This window comes from Styela clava, chromosome 2, assembly GCF_964204865.1.
Source record: "Styela clava chromosome 2, kaStyClav1.hap1.2, whole genome shotgun sequence".
Classification (NCBI taxonomy): Eukaryota; Metazoa; Chordata; class Ascidiacea; order Stolidobranchia; family Styelidae; genus Styela; species Styela clava.
The window spans coordinates 22,843,241-22,859,114 of record NC_135251.1 but is presented as its reverse complement, the minus strand read 5'-3'; the positions used below and the strand labels follow the sequence as shown (position 1 = coordinate 22,859,114).

The 15,874-nt window shown below is 36.3% G+C and overlaps 1 protein-coding gene across 1 annotated transcript; it reads right to left on the bottom strand.

Moving 5' to 3' along the window:
• Window positions 1-1,545: 1,545 nt before the first annotated feature.
• On the bottom strand, window positions 1,546-12,472 carry LOC144419903 (uncharacterized). Its single transcript, XM_078110112.1, has 2 exons — window positions 11,118-12,472; window positions 1,546-3,034 (listed from the first exon to the last, which is right to left on the bottom strand). The coding sequence occupies exon 1, from the start codon at window positions 11,791-11,793 to the stop codon at window positions 11,125-11,127; it is 669 nt and encodes a 222-aa protein (XP_077966238.1). The 5' UTR covers window positions 11,794-12,472; the 3' UTR covers window positions 1,546-3,034; window positions 11,118-11,124.
• Between the last annotated feature and the right edge of the window lie 3,402 nt (window positions 12,473-15,874).

Sequence of the window (15,874 nt, the reverse complement as noted above, 5' to 3'; positions counted from 1 at the left end):
GGTTTTGATGTACGGACTGCGTCATCCGTACCCTTATTAGTGCAGTCATCCACAACTCTTTTGATGTAGCAGAACCCCAAAGAAACATTCTAGACCAGTGTGGTTCAAATCCAGGCCCGCGGGTCACATGTGGCTCGAGGCTTCATTATCGTTGGCCCGCTCGCATTGGGAAAGTAAGCAAAAATCGCCTTTACTGTTGTTTCGTCATAAAATTAACTAGAAAAATCTTTTGACATATTGTTATATCACTAATTTCACTGAATTGACTAGAGTTACGGCTAGCTGAGGCAACCAGCAAAGTTGAATCATGTTCTTCGCAGTTTCGATTGTTATCTGTCTTTCTATCTTTTTGTTCGGGATTATATGGTAACATTTTTGGCATCGTAGAGAACTTAAAATTGAATGCGGATTCTATTAGCCTAGTTTGGCTATGACTGATAACAAAATTCATCCCATAACTTGCGTCGCTCTACACGGCCCTTGTCCGTTTGTGGGAGGTTGTAGCTCACCGAAGGGCGGATTCAAACAACGAACCGCAGACCTGATTCCAGATATAGTATGAGTTTGAGAGCTGATTCTACTGTGCCCCATGTCCCACCGTGATCCACCTTCCCCTACTGTACAACAAAATACAGCAATCCTCAAACCTATTCAACTAATATGTGAATAAACCTAATCTAAAATCCCCAGCTAAGAACCATTTGGTAATATAACTAAAAAAATGGGAAAACCTATCAATAATAAAGTCGCACAAAATGCTCCTTAATCCGTAAAGTGCAACGAGCGTCTACCTCGTGGCAAGGAAAATTCTAGAAGGCCACAAAGCGCGGCGGAATAAGTCACTTGTTACGTCACAGTAAATATGGACGAAGTAAAATCATAAAGCGAGACTAATTTGACAGTGCTTTAAAGTAAAAAACTTAATGTTCCATAAAATGGGCTTGCAAACATTTCGTACAGTTAATAAAGTGGCCCGTTGGTGCAATGCGCCCATCAACGATAAAAAAAATTCAGATGGGAACTGCAAGCGATTAATTGTATTTATGAAAGAAGCTAAAATGAATTTGAAAGAGTACAATCTGACTCATCGCACATAGTTTAAATTAAATATTTAACAAAGTTACCGCGTACATCGTTATATTTACGTAATCCTATTATTTTAAAGTTTTCTACTCAATTTCTTCAGAGCCAATTAAAATTAAAATAATTCCTGACAGTTTCCTGATGAACCAGGTACCAAGTTGGCGCTGCATTTTTAAAACGCTAATGCCGAATAAATGCAAGTACGTAAGCCGAATAAACGTAAGTTCAATGAAGTTTACGTCGAGTTCAAGCACATTTACATTACCCAAGAGTGAGTCTATTTCTCATCCATATAAACAAATTCGATCGACAAGAGCAAAATATGAAAATTGATCAATTTTTCATCATAAACTACAATTGTAATTTTAGAGCTCACTGTTAGGTGCGGACACGTATGAATTAGTAAAAACTAAGAATATTAAAATAATTATTAGAAATTGCGTCATAATTGACTAAATCAAATTGTATTACTGAATTATAGCGAAACACCCTTGTTAATAATTCTTGCCGAAAACAAAAATATATTTTTCCAGAAATAGGTCACGTGTCATACATCTTTGGCTGTATGTATATGACACTATATATATGCATAATTGGTGGGCTCTATATGTATAGGATTTGGCTGTATGTGCTAGATAAGATTGTTAACGTGGTATACAAATAGGGTCAAAATATGAATATACGCCAACTCATATACATATAAAGCCAATGCCAAGTACAGCCAACTAGATATACACCTATAATCATTTGAGTGATGTACGTACATACACAGTCAATGCGATAAGCACATACATGCAATGTCATATGGCATACACATGCAATGATTTCAAAATGCCAGTAAAATGTTACATCGTGATTCAAAAGTGTATGATTATTCAACAGTCATTTAAATGGAAATTTAATCTTGTAAGATGCAATTTTATACTTATTACTTGTAACTAAACTATTATTTGACTATTTTACTACATTACAAGATGAAAAGTTGGAGTAGATGAAACTTTCTATTTACGTAGTGTAATCAATCAATCAATCAATCTTTTATTTGTCAACACTAAAAACAAGCATATAGAAAACTGTTACAACAAACGAAATATACTGATCATGTTAATTGTGTGACTGGAGTCGCGAGGGACCTACAAAGGTCTTCGAGCAGCGACACCTAGCTGATGCAGGTTAGTATAAAAAAGTAACTAAATGAGACACAACTACTGAATACCAGTAGTTGCGGCAGTATACATAATTGAGGCTACTGTGCAAATTATTTAACAAAATAGATATATAACTATCACGAGGGAATGCACTGAAGAGAGAAAATGAGAGGACAATAAGAAAAAATAAAGAAAAACTTAAAAAGAATGCAAATTTGGCAAATGTAAAAAACTAAGAACCATGGAAAACGAACAATACGCACAAAATATTTCTAGCAAATACAATTTTGAAAGCTTATATACAAATGAAAAGAGGGAAAATTACCACTCTGATTAGGTTACAGCGAATTTTATATTGCAAACAATACCGGTACGGTATCCTATTATACGTGTATAAAACTTGCAGTAAGGGGGATAAAATATGACAAGAAAAAAAAACGGTCATAAAATTTGTAAATAACAGTAAACATACTTTCACTGAGTCATTAGGAGTTACCAGATTTAATACGGCGGGTATTCAAGAATTAGACTCCTTGCACTTATTTTTGTTTGCCCGACTTGCTTAACAGCGAGCAATTTCATAGGCGACACTGTCGAGTACCGGTACGGTACTTCAATGGTTACAGGAAGAGAGATAGTTACTAATGTATTTATTTTTCAGATTTTTTTTAAACATACCATACGATAGCGATCTAATGGCATTAGGTAAAACATTCCAGAGCTTTACACCCATATATTTGATTGACTTTTGTGTTCTGCTTGACGAGTATCTTGGTACGAGGAATGAACCTGACGAAGCTGATCTAGTGGAATGGGAATGGATAGTACTCTGCTTCGTAAAAAACTCAGTGAATGCTATGGGAAGTTTACCATCAAAATATTGATGCATAAGTTTCAATATCTCGATTTCATGAATATGACCAAGTTTAACTATGCTGCATCTGTGGTATAAAGGGTCAAGTCTAGACCGAAATGGTGCATTACATACAGCTCGGACTGCTTTATTTTGCAACACCTCCAATCTTTTAAGGAGAGTTGTCGAAGCGCTACCCCATGACATGATACCATACTGTACATATGACTGGAAAAGTGAAAAATAGACCATTCGAAGAGCTGGCATGGTAAGAAATTTTCTGAGTGTAAATAATATTCCGGAAGCACGGGCCAGCTTTCCAGTTATGTAGTTAATATGTGTGGCCCATTTTAATTGGTCATCAATATAGATGCCAAGGTATTTATAAGAGTTGACATTTTCAAGCTGAGCTTTATCAATGCTAACATGAAACAGAGGTTTATTTTTTTCTTTATTTTTGGGACTAATCAATAAGCATTTTGACTTTTCAATATTTATTGTGAGCTTATTACTGGTCATCCAATGTGCAATTTCTTGCATTTCACAGTTCATATGCAGTTCCAAATCAACTAATGAAGCTGAACTTGCGAACAATCCGGTATCATCAGCAAAGAGTTTGACAAGCAATTTAGTCGCGTCAGGAAGATCATTAACAAAAAGGAGGAACATCAATGGGCCAATTATCGAGCCTTGCGGAATTCCACATTGTACAGTTGCAAGTTCGGAGCAACTTGATCCGATTTTTACAGACTGCTGGCGAGAATAGCTCTGGAGAAATTTTAACGCATGACCGCGAAACCCATAGTGACTCATTTTTCTGATTAGTATGCTATGATCAACGGTATCTAACGCTTTTTTGAGGTCGAGAAATATGGCACTAACGTATTCCCTTCTCTCTAACCGGTCATAAAGGTAAGTCATCATATCTAAAATTGCATGATTAGTAGAGTGCTTCTTCTGGAATCCAAACTGAGATTTGTTTATAATACTATGTCGCTCTATGAATTGTGTTAGTCTAGCATGTAAAAGTTTTTCGAAGACCATAGTCAATGTAGAAAAGACTGATATTGGGCGATGATTAGATGTACTTTCCCTATCGCCACTCTTATGAACAGGTGATACTTTGGCGATTTTCAAACTATTAGGGAAAATTCCATGCTCTATAGAAGCATTAAAAAATTTACAGAGAATTGGGGAAACTAAGTCAGCAGCATATTTTAAAAATTTGGTGGGTATATTATCATAACCGACTGCTTTATCTTCTGGTAAACTTGCTATAGTACTATACGTTTCGTTGAAAGTTGTGGGTCTAAGAAAAAAAGATTCTTTGATAGGGTTCCTAAGATTACTCAGAAATAATCCCTCAATGTAGGAAATTTTCTCAGAAAGTTTAGGGCCTATAGAGATGAAATAATTATTAAAATAGTTAGCAATCGCACCTGGATCGCTTACTTTGAACCCACTATCCGTTCTTAGGGCTTTGATTGAATTTATAGGGGTTTTCGTTTTTTTTTATGTTGACTAGTCGGCCAATTAGATTCCATGTGGATTTAATGTCACCACTGACTAGTTTGAATTTATCAAAATAATACAATTTTTTTGCCTTGGCTATCAAAACCAAAAGTAAGTGGCTATAAGTTATATACAATCTATGTTGCATATTGTTACCATTTTTGAAGTGAGTTTTGTGCATTTTACGTTTTATTTTAATTGAAGTGCGAATTCCCTTGGTTAACCAAGGTTTGGCTAGAAGTCTAGTCTCACGCCGACTCAGTGGTTTCATAGGTGCATTGGCATCAATTGTTGATTTAATTATTTCTACAGATGAATCAAATAAAATGTTTAAATTATCATGCGTAATTTGGCAGCCTGACATAGAGAGGAAAGGGTTTCTAGATCAAATCTATAGTTATCAATGGAGAAGTGTCTCATATCACGCCTAAATACTTGTTTTTGACTTTTTATAACAACAGGAGCAGAAACTGTGCAAAGTTGTGCATAGTGATCACTGATATCGCTTAAGATGACAAAGCTAGACAGATAATAATTTATAGCGTTAGTGAAAATATTATCGATCAGAGTACTTGAAGTTCGAGTTACTCTTGTTGGCTTTGTAATTAGGGGTAACGATAAATTAGCAAGATGCATATCTATGTACTTCATAGTGGTCAAATCTGATGATTGACTTAATAAGTCAATGTTCCAGTCTCCTAATAAAATAAACAACTTTTTGTCTTTGTTCAACTTCTCTAAAACATTGGAAATAGTTGCAGTAAATTTGATAATATCTTTCCTTGGGTGTTTATAGATTATTCCAATTATGAATGAAATGGTTGAATTTAGTTTTAAGTTTATCCACAGATCTTCACAGTCAGGATGCCCTAGGTCATATTCATGAATCTCAGAGAAATTGAGGTCTTGACTAACATATAGCCCCACTCCCCCAGCAGAAGTTTTGGAAGGTTTATGGATGAATTCGTAATTGCATAATGATATGTTTGAAGTGGGAGTTGGCCCAAGCTTCGTTTCAGATATTGCAATGAGCTGCGGAGGTGTAATAAGTTCAGCCAATAGGTTAACAAGCTCATCATGATTTTTCGAAGGGATCTGATATTTAAATGAAAAGCGATAAGACTATTCTTTGGCATGGACCTACTAATGAAATTAAGATTGAAAACTTCTAGATTTTCACAATCACAACCACTTATTTCATTTAGCACTTTGAAATTACGGGAAAAAGCACTATGAAGATTTTGAAATGATTGAAAAGGCGGTGTTAAACACTTTTGGCACAAATATGACTGAGCTTGGGTTGCCGACCAGTGTTAACTCTAAGCAAATTATGAGTGCGAAAGTGCTTCGCAGTCCAAAAAAAAAGTGCGAAAGTGCTTTTGCCGATTTTAACAAGTTAGGTGCCCTAGCCTTTCATATAACCCATTTAAAACGGCATAGATACTCAAAAAAGCGCTCCTCCGGTTAATATTATGAATTAAAGAGAAGCCTTTTCGTTAACCGAGTTCCCTTCAAGCGAATTCATGTTTAATTAAAACAAGCGAATTCATCGGCAACGAAATGACATCTGCTAACACCTGCCGGGACAAAACTTTCATGCAATGTATCACGGTGTCAGTTGCTTACTCGCGTAAACAGCAAAGCCTTTCACATTTGTTACTCCTTCCATCTAACAGACACGAGGCAGGCTGGAAACCATATTAATTACAGGGTGGATCGTTTGTACAAATCCCGTGCAAAATAATCCCCCCCCCCCCCCCCCCAAACATAAATAGCAATCAACTAATTAGGGTTAGGTGCGCTGGAAATTCAACTTTTCGATTTATCCCTAAACCTAATCTGATAATTATTAATTTGTGATTTCGAACCACTTTGAAAGTCGCCACCGGCTGTTTTAAAAGATAAGTTAACCTACGTTCCCTCCGAAATATTACGCAGGATACTCCCCTGTTTTAGGAGATAGGTTGACCTACTTTCCTTTCAAACCTTTTTCTCCGAAATATTACACAAGATCACTTTGAAAATCCTCCCGTTTCGTGAGCTAGCGTGACCTAATTTCTCATTTACATTTATATTATACTATTTCAGAGCTTACCCAAAGACAAGTAATTTTTAAATGTCGACATGCCTTGGTTTGTGTGCGAGTTAGTTTACATCGGGCAGAAAACTTCATATATTGGCAAAATGTTTAGTAATGTCATGTACTTTCAGCATTCATAAATAGCACTCTTTGTAATGCTGCTGACCTAGTATCAAATATTCGCATCACAACGCCACTTGCGAGGTTACCATATATTTCAATCGGTGACCGTACATTTGAACCCATGTGTATATCCGCGGGTTCAATCTATATGCGGGTGTTAAACCCATGGGTTAGGGTTAGTATGGGTTCAAATATCCGTAAAACAAAAAAAAAATTCCATAGGTGCAATAGTAGGCAGGTGCAATTGCCATGGGTTCAAATGTACGTGGGTTCAAATGTAATGGAACCATTTCAATTACACTAATAGGAACGATGACACCAAAGAGTTTTCTTTTGCGAAGGTACACTAAATATAACGAGGGTGATTCTTGAGAAAAACATGAATATAAGAAATAAACGAATGATATGATAGTGGATCCCAAATAATTTTGAGAGTGTCTCGAAATACCAATCCATTTGATAAATAGTTTTCATTCGACCACATGAACGCTGATATCCTGAAAATTAATGTTGAAAGTGAATTACGCATTCTCAGATATCGGACATCCAGTCGCGATATTCAATCGTTCATATGCACAAATCTCACATTAATAGTAATTGCTACCCAAGTTTGTAAAGTTTAGAAACCAACAAACAGAAAATAACTTATATTAAAACACAATTAAAATTTAGTCGGCAATAAATTTGTCGCCAAGACGATGCCATACAAAACAAAAAAGATTTGGTCGCGAGAGTTACGTGAGATGACTGCCCTTGTTTTTTAAGCAGAATGTAAAAAAATTTATAATTAATAAACGGGAGTTACGACGCCCTTCAAACATCGTGTGTATTAAACTTCCCTGGTAAGTACTATTATTATTGTACTTATACACCTGTTGGAGTATTTCGGACAATTTCGAATTTAAAATAAATGAAAACCCGACATATAATAAAGACGCAAAAGTAAAATGAACATTTATTGAAAAAGTTATTATTTAAGAAAGACAACATGATCGTACAATCTCGCCAAAACCTCGATGTTCGCAAGTGAAATGATAAATAAATACTTCCCTGTATTCGATCAATTAACTTTAGCGTATCGTTGTTCTGCCAACAAACAGCCGGGTGCAAAATATTTCCGTCCTGTGATATGCTCACAAATATTCTCGATATTAATATCATACCCTCGCGTATGTACTTTCTATTAGCTCTTTAGTGATCCCTTCCATCCTTGACCAAGTCATGTTTCGAATATGTGAACATTTTATTCGACCATACGTGGCCGGCGGAATGTTAAAATTGTAAACAAGAGAGAGGTAAAATCAATGCGAATTTCGTTATAACGGCTCGTTTACGAATTGTTGCGCCTGTTATCGTCGAAAATGATTACATTTGTTGTATTTTGAGGCATTTAAGCAGTAATAATTAGGGCATGACATCATCAAAATCGTCAAGTGAGATCTTGAAATTGCAAATTCCGTAAATAAAATTGTGAATTATTCGGTAACGAATTCAGCTTTAATGACCGTCGGGGTATTGTTTTGTTGAAAATTATTATTAATGTGAGAGCGCCATAAACATACAGTCCATACCGATGCGACTGCAATTTATATGGTCGCAATTGGTCTGGCGCGTTTATTAATAGTGTAAAATAAATTAAACGAATATCAGTTATAACCAAGCCTGTCAGCGTGTTTATTTTCTGTTGGCAGGAATCGTAAAATACCATCTTGAGACAAATTCACTTCTATTATAAAATCTTAATTTTCAGTTATTATCGTTATACAAATAACGTGTGGCAACTTTTTAATTTATCGTCGACCAAAAAACCGCCCCACACTCGTCCAAATGTGTGTCGAGCTTGAACGACAGGAACAGATTCATCGACGACCTTAATTAGGGAAAATATGTATTTTATTGGGAATGCAAAATAAATGTAACAAAACGCATTTTTTTGTGATATAACTTTGTATTTTTGGAAACGGGTTGCCGTGAAAGGTAAAATTTGATCTAAATTAATCGCAAAATGTTTTATTTTAAATGTAACAAAACACATTTTGCGATATAACCTTGTATTTTCGAAAACGGGTGTCCTGAAAAGTAAAATATGATCTGAATTAATCGCAAAAATGTTTTATTTTAAATGTAACAAAACACATTTTCGCGATATAACTTTGTATTTTTGGAAACGGGTGTCCTGAAAAGTAAAATATGATCTAAATTATACGCAAAAATGTTTTATTTTAAATGTAACAAAACACATTTTTCGAGATACAACTGTATTTTCGGATACCGGGTGTCATGAAGAGTAAAATATGATCTGAATTAACCGTAAATAATGTTTCATTCCAAATGTATCATAACGCATTTTTTGCGATATAACTTTGTATTTTCGAAAACGGGGCGTCACGAAATTTATTAATCTAATGTTTTATCTATCGTCTAACTAACGTCTGGAACACATCATTTTCGGGGAGAACTCTAGCCCGCGAAACGTCATTTAATTTAAAATAGAGAATGTTTCACGCATTTCAAAACGGAAAATCACCAGTAAGTGGACAGGGATTCAACCCTCCGGATTCAGTATTCTATATCCCTCTGTCAGAACTTTCTGAAGAATGGAACAAAGAACCCGTTAAACCGCCGCAGAAGAAGGGGAGTATTTTTTGCACTAATAATTAGGGCGTGACAATATCAAAATCAAAATCGTAAAGAAACTGGTGAATTTGCAAATTCCATAAATAAAATTGTGAATTGCTCGGTAACATTTTAGCTATAATTATCGCCGGGGTATTGTTTTGTTGAAAACACGTTGAAACTTGAGGGAATTAGTTACAATTAGCGCCTGACCTCTATTAGGCACTCGAGCACTCGAAAAAAAAGCACTCGAGCCCAATCTTTTTAGCATTAAGTCGCATACGTAAAATATCCTGTAGAAGAAGTGCTGTTCATTAACGTCATCTCGTCTTATGACCAGCCAAAATATCTTCATTGCCGAATTATTCAATCACTATTTTAAATCAACATTCAGGATTGGCACAATTTCAGATTTGCGAAGTTTATCTCCATAGAAATACACGAGGAAGTTAATTATCGTCCTAATAAATATCTGCATCACGGTAAGGACAATAATATTACCATTCGCATAAAATTGGGACGGTAAATTTACAAATCTTGATAGGTAATATTAAAGCCAACGTAAATGGTAATTTGAGTCCTCAATGTCTTCAACAGCTGTTGCCAATGTGAACGAACGGGTAAACCCGAAATATAAAACTTCGATGTCCGCCGACCCACAACAATTCATATTTGTAAAAAAGAGAGGGCGGGGAATATAGATTACCCAAAACCTGGATATCGCCGCCAAAACGATCGGTGACTAGAACAATTAGCGATTACAACGGAATTAACCAGTAAAAAGGCTTTGTTGCCGATTTTTTAATGTTTCCACCACGTTTATTCGGTACTCCTTCAAAAAAATATTGAATTTTGCCCACCCGTCCTCGCATATCAATGAGAAATAGTTGTGTAAATATCGCAAAATTACGGAAAATGCCACTCCTTTCAACATTGTGATTACAATAAAATGGCACTTAATGGTATTTTGTGAATTTGGTGATTTTGCAAATCTGTGACATGCTGCTTAAAGTTTCGTCTGATTTGAAAATCGTGCAGTTTGGTCACAATTCATCCAAAGTGACTATAAATGAAACACGTAACACTTTTATAGTCATTTTGAATTCATCGATATCATTGATAGTCACATGACCACTCTCTTCAAAGAAACGCACTGCGTATTATTCCAACATCTGGTTTCAATCACCCGAGAGCGTTTTTTTGGGGAGAAGCGGAATCGGTGTGCTTGTATAATAATCATATTATAAACAAGAATTTTGCCGTTAATGCAAAAGCTTTATCTCCTATGTCTGCATCTCATAGGTTAGAATTCCGGTAAATATCGTTATGATATGCAGAATTGAGTTACAAAAGTACTAGTATGTTGCTTATTTGTCAACTTAATACTCGAAAATATTTGTTAACTTTGAATTTTTATTCCATTCAAAATCGGAAAAAAGTGCTATTTCTCTTCAAAATCGTAAAAAAGTGCTATTTCGCAGTCCCTAAAAAAAGTTGCGAAAGTGCTTCGCAATTTTCGCAAAAAAGTGCGCTAATAGTGAACACTGTTGCCGACACAGAAACCTGGGTACATTCAGAATGGAATCGTTCGCCACATATTTCACAATTTGATATAATTTGATCCGATGTTATTAATCTACTACGTAAATGACATGTTAAATCAATATTAGTCATACTGGAATAGATAATAAGTTACACTCACATAATGATTATTTGATTTTAGCGAGATCTTCTTCGCATCTTATATTTAGAGAGTTTCTTACGTCACTGTTCTTTTTGGCAAATACTTTCCCATTTGAGGTCCAGATAAATCTATATCCACAATTGTTTTTTGCAGCTCTAGCTCTGAAGTACAGGTCTTTGTTTAGAGCGGTTAGGTTTTCTGCTATGAATATTTTTGATGGTTCTTGAAAGTTATCACTTGATTTTATAGTACGCAAGAATTTTCTTTTTTCAAATATCTCCATTTTGTTTTTGCGGTGGATGAACTTGGCAATAATAGCAGGAGTTCTATTTTCTCCTGCTCCTGTTGGCATTCTATGCGACACAGAGATGTCGTTTTCTTGGATGTTAACACCGATCATCTTAGCTATGCTGCAGAGTATTCCATCTGTGTTTTCATTTTCAGTGACAGGGACTCCATGGAACTCCAGATTTTCAAGTCGGCCTCTTCTTTCTTGATCCGCCAACTTTTCAAAAACATAATACAAATCATCCTCAAGATCGTATATGCGATCAATGAGATTTACAATGGACTCTTTGTTCTCGGATGCTTGTTGTTCCAATATTTTGTTCTTTTTTGCTAGGTCGTCATACATTTTGGTATGAAATGTTTGACTCTCTTTAATTTCAGTCAATTCAGATCTTATTACTCGCATTGAGTGGCTTAGGTCGTTGAGTATTTCTTGGATATTCGGTGTTAAGGGTGTCAGAATGTCCGAGTTATCTGAAAAGTCATAGCTGGAAGTTGTAGGGTGATGCCATTTATTATATTTTTTGTTATCAGGGGGAGAATCCCACTCACAATCTCGCTGTTCTGAGATAGATCAGATGTAGTAGACATGTTTAGGGGTCCCCAAGTTTTCCCAGATTGCAGTTGCTCCTCTTTATCAGCACATTTTGTTGTAGTTTTGGCATGCACCTTTTTGGTCTTGGAAGGTGTTTTCTCTCTTGGTGGTGGCTTTGATGGATTCATATTTAATTTTAGTATAAAGTTATGCTATTTTAGACTAGAACCTCAATACAACCAAATACTCCAATGTATTGAATTGTTCGCTACTGTTTCGGCTCAGCGGTACATACTGGTGTATACAAATATCACACAGGCCACTTATGGTATGATGGTTCCTAAGTAGGTCATGCAATGTTGAATGGAGTTAAAAAGAAGACTGTTGTTAACGGCACTGCCGATGAAAGCACATTGGTCAGAATGGTGGGGGTTCAAAACACTGTCATTTAAAGATGTTAAACATGGAGGTATTATGTGGTAATTAAAAATGTCACGTATGTTATCGCAGTGACATGATTAATAAATAATGTCACATAAAAGGCCAATAAAAACTTTTTTTTACAAAAAGCAATAGAAACTTTGAAGCCGTTTTTTGATGCCATTCAATATAGGTCAAATATCTAAAGGTCAAAAATATCGTCTCTTATTTTAGTTGTAAGTCATATTCTCTAGGTCAGCGTTTCCCAAACTCTGTTACGCGGAACACTAGTGTTCCCTGAGCGTTTTCGAAGTGTTCCGTGGAAAGGGAATCAAAAATACGTCTAAAATGGTAGCCATGGCGATCTATGGAACGTGAAGTAGTTGCCCGTCCGATATCGCGTCGCCGTCGGCCTAACTAGGGTGGGGTAGTGGCATTTTCGTCAACCGTCGGTCTAGCTTTTTGACTGCTTATGTTCATTATCAAGTTTACAGCAATCTTTTGGTTATGTCATAGCCAAATAAGTAGGTTTAAAGAATAAAGGCAAAAGGTCAAATCTTCTTCCTTCATCTCTGCCTGGTTTTACTTATTTGAAATGCTGAAAACATTACAAAACGCGAAATTGCGACAAGTACTTCAGTATCCATTAGAAGTAACATTAGAGGCAAACACTAAGTAATGAAAAGTAAGCGACATAAAATGGTAGAATGAATGAATTGATTAATATACACAGCATTTAAATTAGGAAACTATAAACATTATAATAAATGCAATATGTAAAATATTCATCCATACTTTAGTTATGTTACACAATTCTGTTAGTTTTCGCGGCGCATTTGGCAACTTGCCACGGCGAACCCATTGGGAATCGCTACAGTACACACTTTTTCTTGATCAATTCTACCCTTTTATTTTTTAGTGTTCCGCGAGGCGAGATAAAAAGTGTAAGTGTTCCGTGGCCGAAAAAGTTTGGGAAACGCTGCTCTAAGTCCAGACCCATAAGTAAAGAGCTACTATTTTTAGAAAACACCAAGTATTTCCGGATCATTTCGTCTTCGCAATTCATTACACACTGGGCTAAAGTGTTTAAAATGAGTATTGAAGCAGAAAATTGGTTATTGCGCACCATTTAAAATACAAAATTTCTAACAGCCTACGGCAAGGCCTAGGCCAGGGGTGGGCAATCTTTTTCGGCTTGCGCGCCAGAATTGGCTAAATTCAATGAAAAAATTCTTCCGCGTGCCGACCAAAATTTTTGAGATCAGGCTGCTGCCATTCTTAAAAGTATATGTGAAGTGCCTTTACTGTAAAATACGTATGTACTAAAATACTACTGTAATCAAAATGTATTGAACAAACATGCGCCGTACAACTTCATAAAACAAGCAGAAATGATGAAAAAAGATGTCACGGACGTACTATATTACGTGATAATGCAGTCAAATGAATGCTGGCAAATATTTCGACAACTAACTCAGTTGTTACATCATAATGTGTATCTGTTGTAGCCATATGTCATATAAGGTCAAAAAGAGTTCAAATAAATAACGGATTGCTAACCAACGATATACTGTATAATAAATAAACGAACACCGAGTATCATCAGATATTTCAGAGTCTTGAAACTTTTTATCTGAAGGAGAACGATCTCGTTTTCGAGGCCTCGCTCGCGTGCGAATAAATGGGCTCGCGTGCCAAGCTTGGCACGCGTGCCAGGGGTTGCCCACCCCTGGCCTAAGCCTTAAAGCAAAGGAAAAATCTTTCAAAATTCAATATATTCACGGAGTAATTTCCTACTCAGAAATTAGCACGGGTGCAATAGACCTTAGTCATTTAAAACCCATCCTACGCGCAAAAATAAAGGTGATATAAAAAAAATTCTTTTAACATTATCTCTTATTGGAAATGTGATCACCAGAGCAGAAATTTGCATTTTTTGGGATTTTCTAGATGTTTCATCGTATACGTGTGTAGTTTTAGAATATTTTTTACATTATTTTTGTTATTTTTATCATGATAAACATGGTCAAGAAATTTGATAATCGTTCATTAAGATTTTAATGATCACGGTGTTTCCGATGACGTCATTCTCACTAGACCATGAGATTCTGCCAACTCGCCGTGCTCTGTGGGATATGCAGGGTTGCCATATTGGCTTTTTTAACGCCAAATTTGCCATTTTTCAAACGCGTTTGGCGTCAGAATTTCCGTTTGGCTTTTTGGCGTTTTTTTGGCTTTTTCTCAAGCCTATTCTATTGTCTATCATCAAAATCATATGAAATACAATATACCTGTACTTATTACCGGGATGCGGACAACTCGAATACACGGACAACTCACCAGAGACAACTTGACCGGTCTTACTACTTACTGAATACACCGCAAAGAGCGCGAAACAGCGCAAAATAGTGGGAAAACCGCGCGAAAGAGCGCAAAACAGAGGGAAACAGTGTGAAGCAGAAAAAAATTTTGCAATGAGTTCGGGGCACCTTGTTTTGAGTTGGATTACCACGGCAGCAAATTAAAAACACAAACCAACGTATGTAGCCAGTAATGCTGTAATGGTAGGTCTGCCCCTGCTGGTGACACATTTTGGGTACCATAATTTAGAACATTTTCCATGTGGATATGGTTGGCTTTAGGGTTAGGGTTAGGTAAAAAGGGACCTCCAGGAGTATGTGCACCAAGATGGCGCACAACCTGAAAATAGTATGTGTGTGTGTAGCGGATTCAGGTTGTGCGACATATAGCTGCACATACTTCTGGAGCACCAAAAAGGTAGATAAAATTTCGCATGATGACCTATAATCCGGTACATAACCTTGTAAATATACCGGAAATAGCGCCATAAAACCATGGCGAGAGGCGCCGTGGTTCTTTCGTGGCAGGAGGTGGTAATGACTGCGTCTCCTGTTTTGCGCTGTTTCCCTCTGTTTTGCGCTGGTTTCCTTCTGTTTCGCGCTGTGTTGCGCTGTTTCGCGCTATTTTGCGCTCTCTTGCGCTGTTTCGCGCTCTTTGCGGTGTTTCGCGCTGTATTCAGTAAGTAGTAAGACCCCAACTTGACTACAGAGAGGCCTGGTGAGTTGTCCGTCTTTTCGCATTTTCTACGGCGGTGTTTTAGGTCTATAAAAAATGCGTGATGATGATATTTTGAGTGCTCAAATGTTGAGAAAAATACAAAAATATTCTCTAGAAAGCATTGTTATTTGTGTAAGTGGCTTATTTTTCTCATGTTGTATGAATACAAATAAAATCTACAGACGAGATGCTCAGACAGATGTTCAAGCAGGGTTGTAAACATTGCCTCGTTTTTATAGTTTTGCATGTTACTTGTCAGTTTTACGTTCTGTTTCCAAAAAATAGTTGTATAACTTAATTTTCATTACCTAAGCCTGATATGGTTTATGTGAGCTTTAGTTTAATTCTGCAATTGCAGTAACGATGTGATTAACTACGCTAAAATTACTGAATTAGATATCAGTGGTCCACCTGTTTTGAAAGTAAAAAAATGTTCAATAGTAAAGTACGATAT

Coding starts and splice junctions, on each gene's coding strand:
- LOC144419903 (XM_078110112.1), bottom strand. CDS start 11,793: ATGCGAGTAATAAGATCTGAATTGACTGAAATTAAAGAGAGTCAAACA.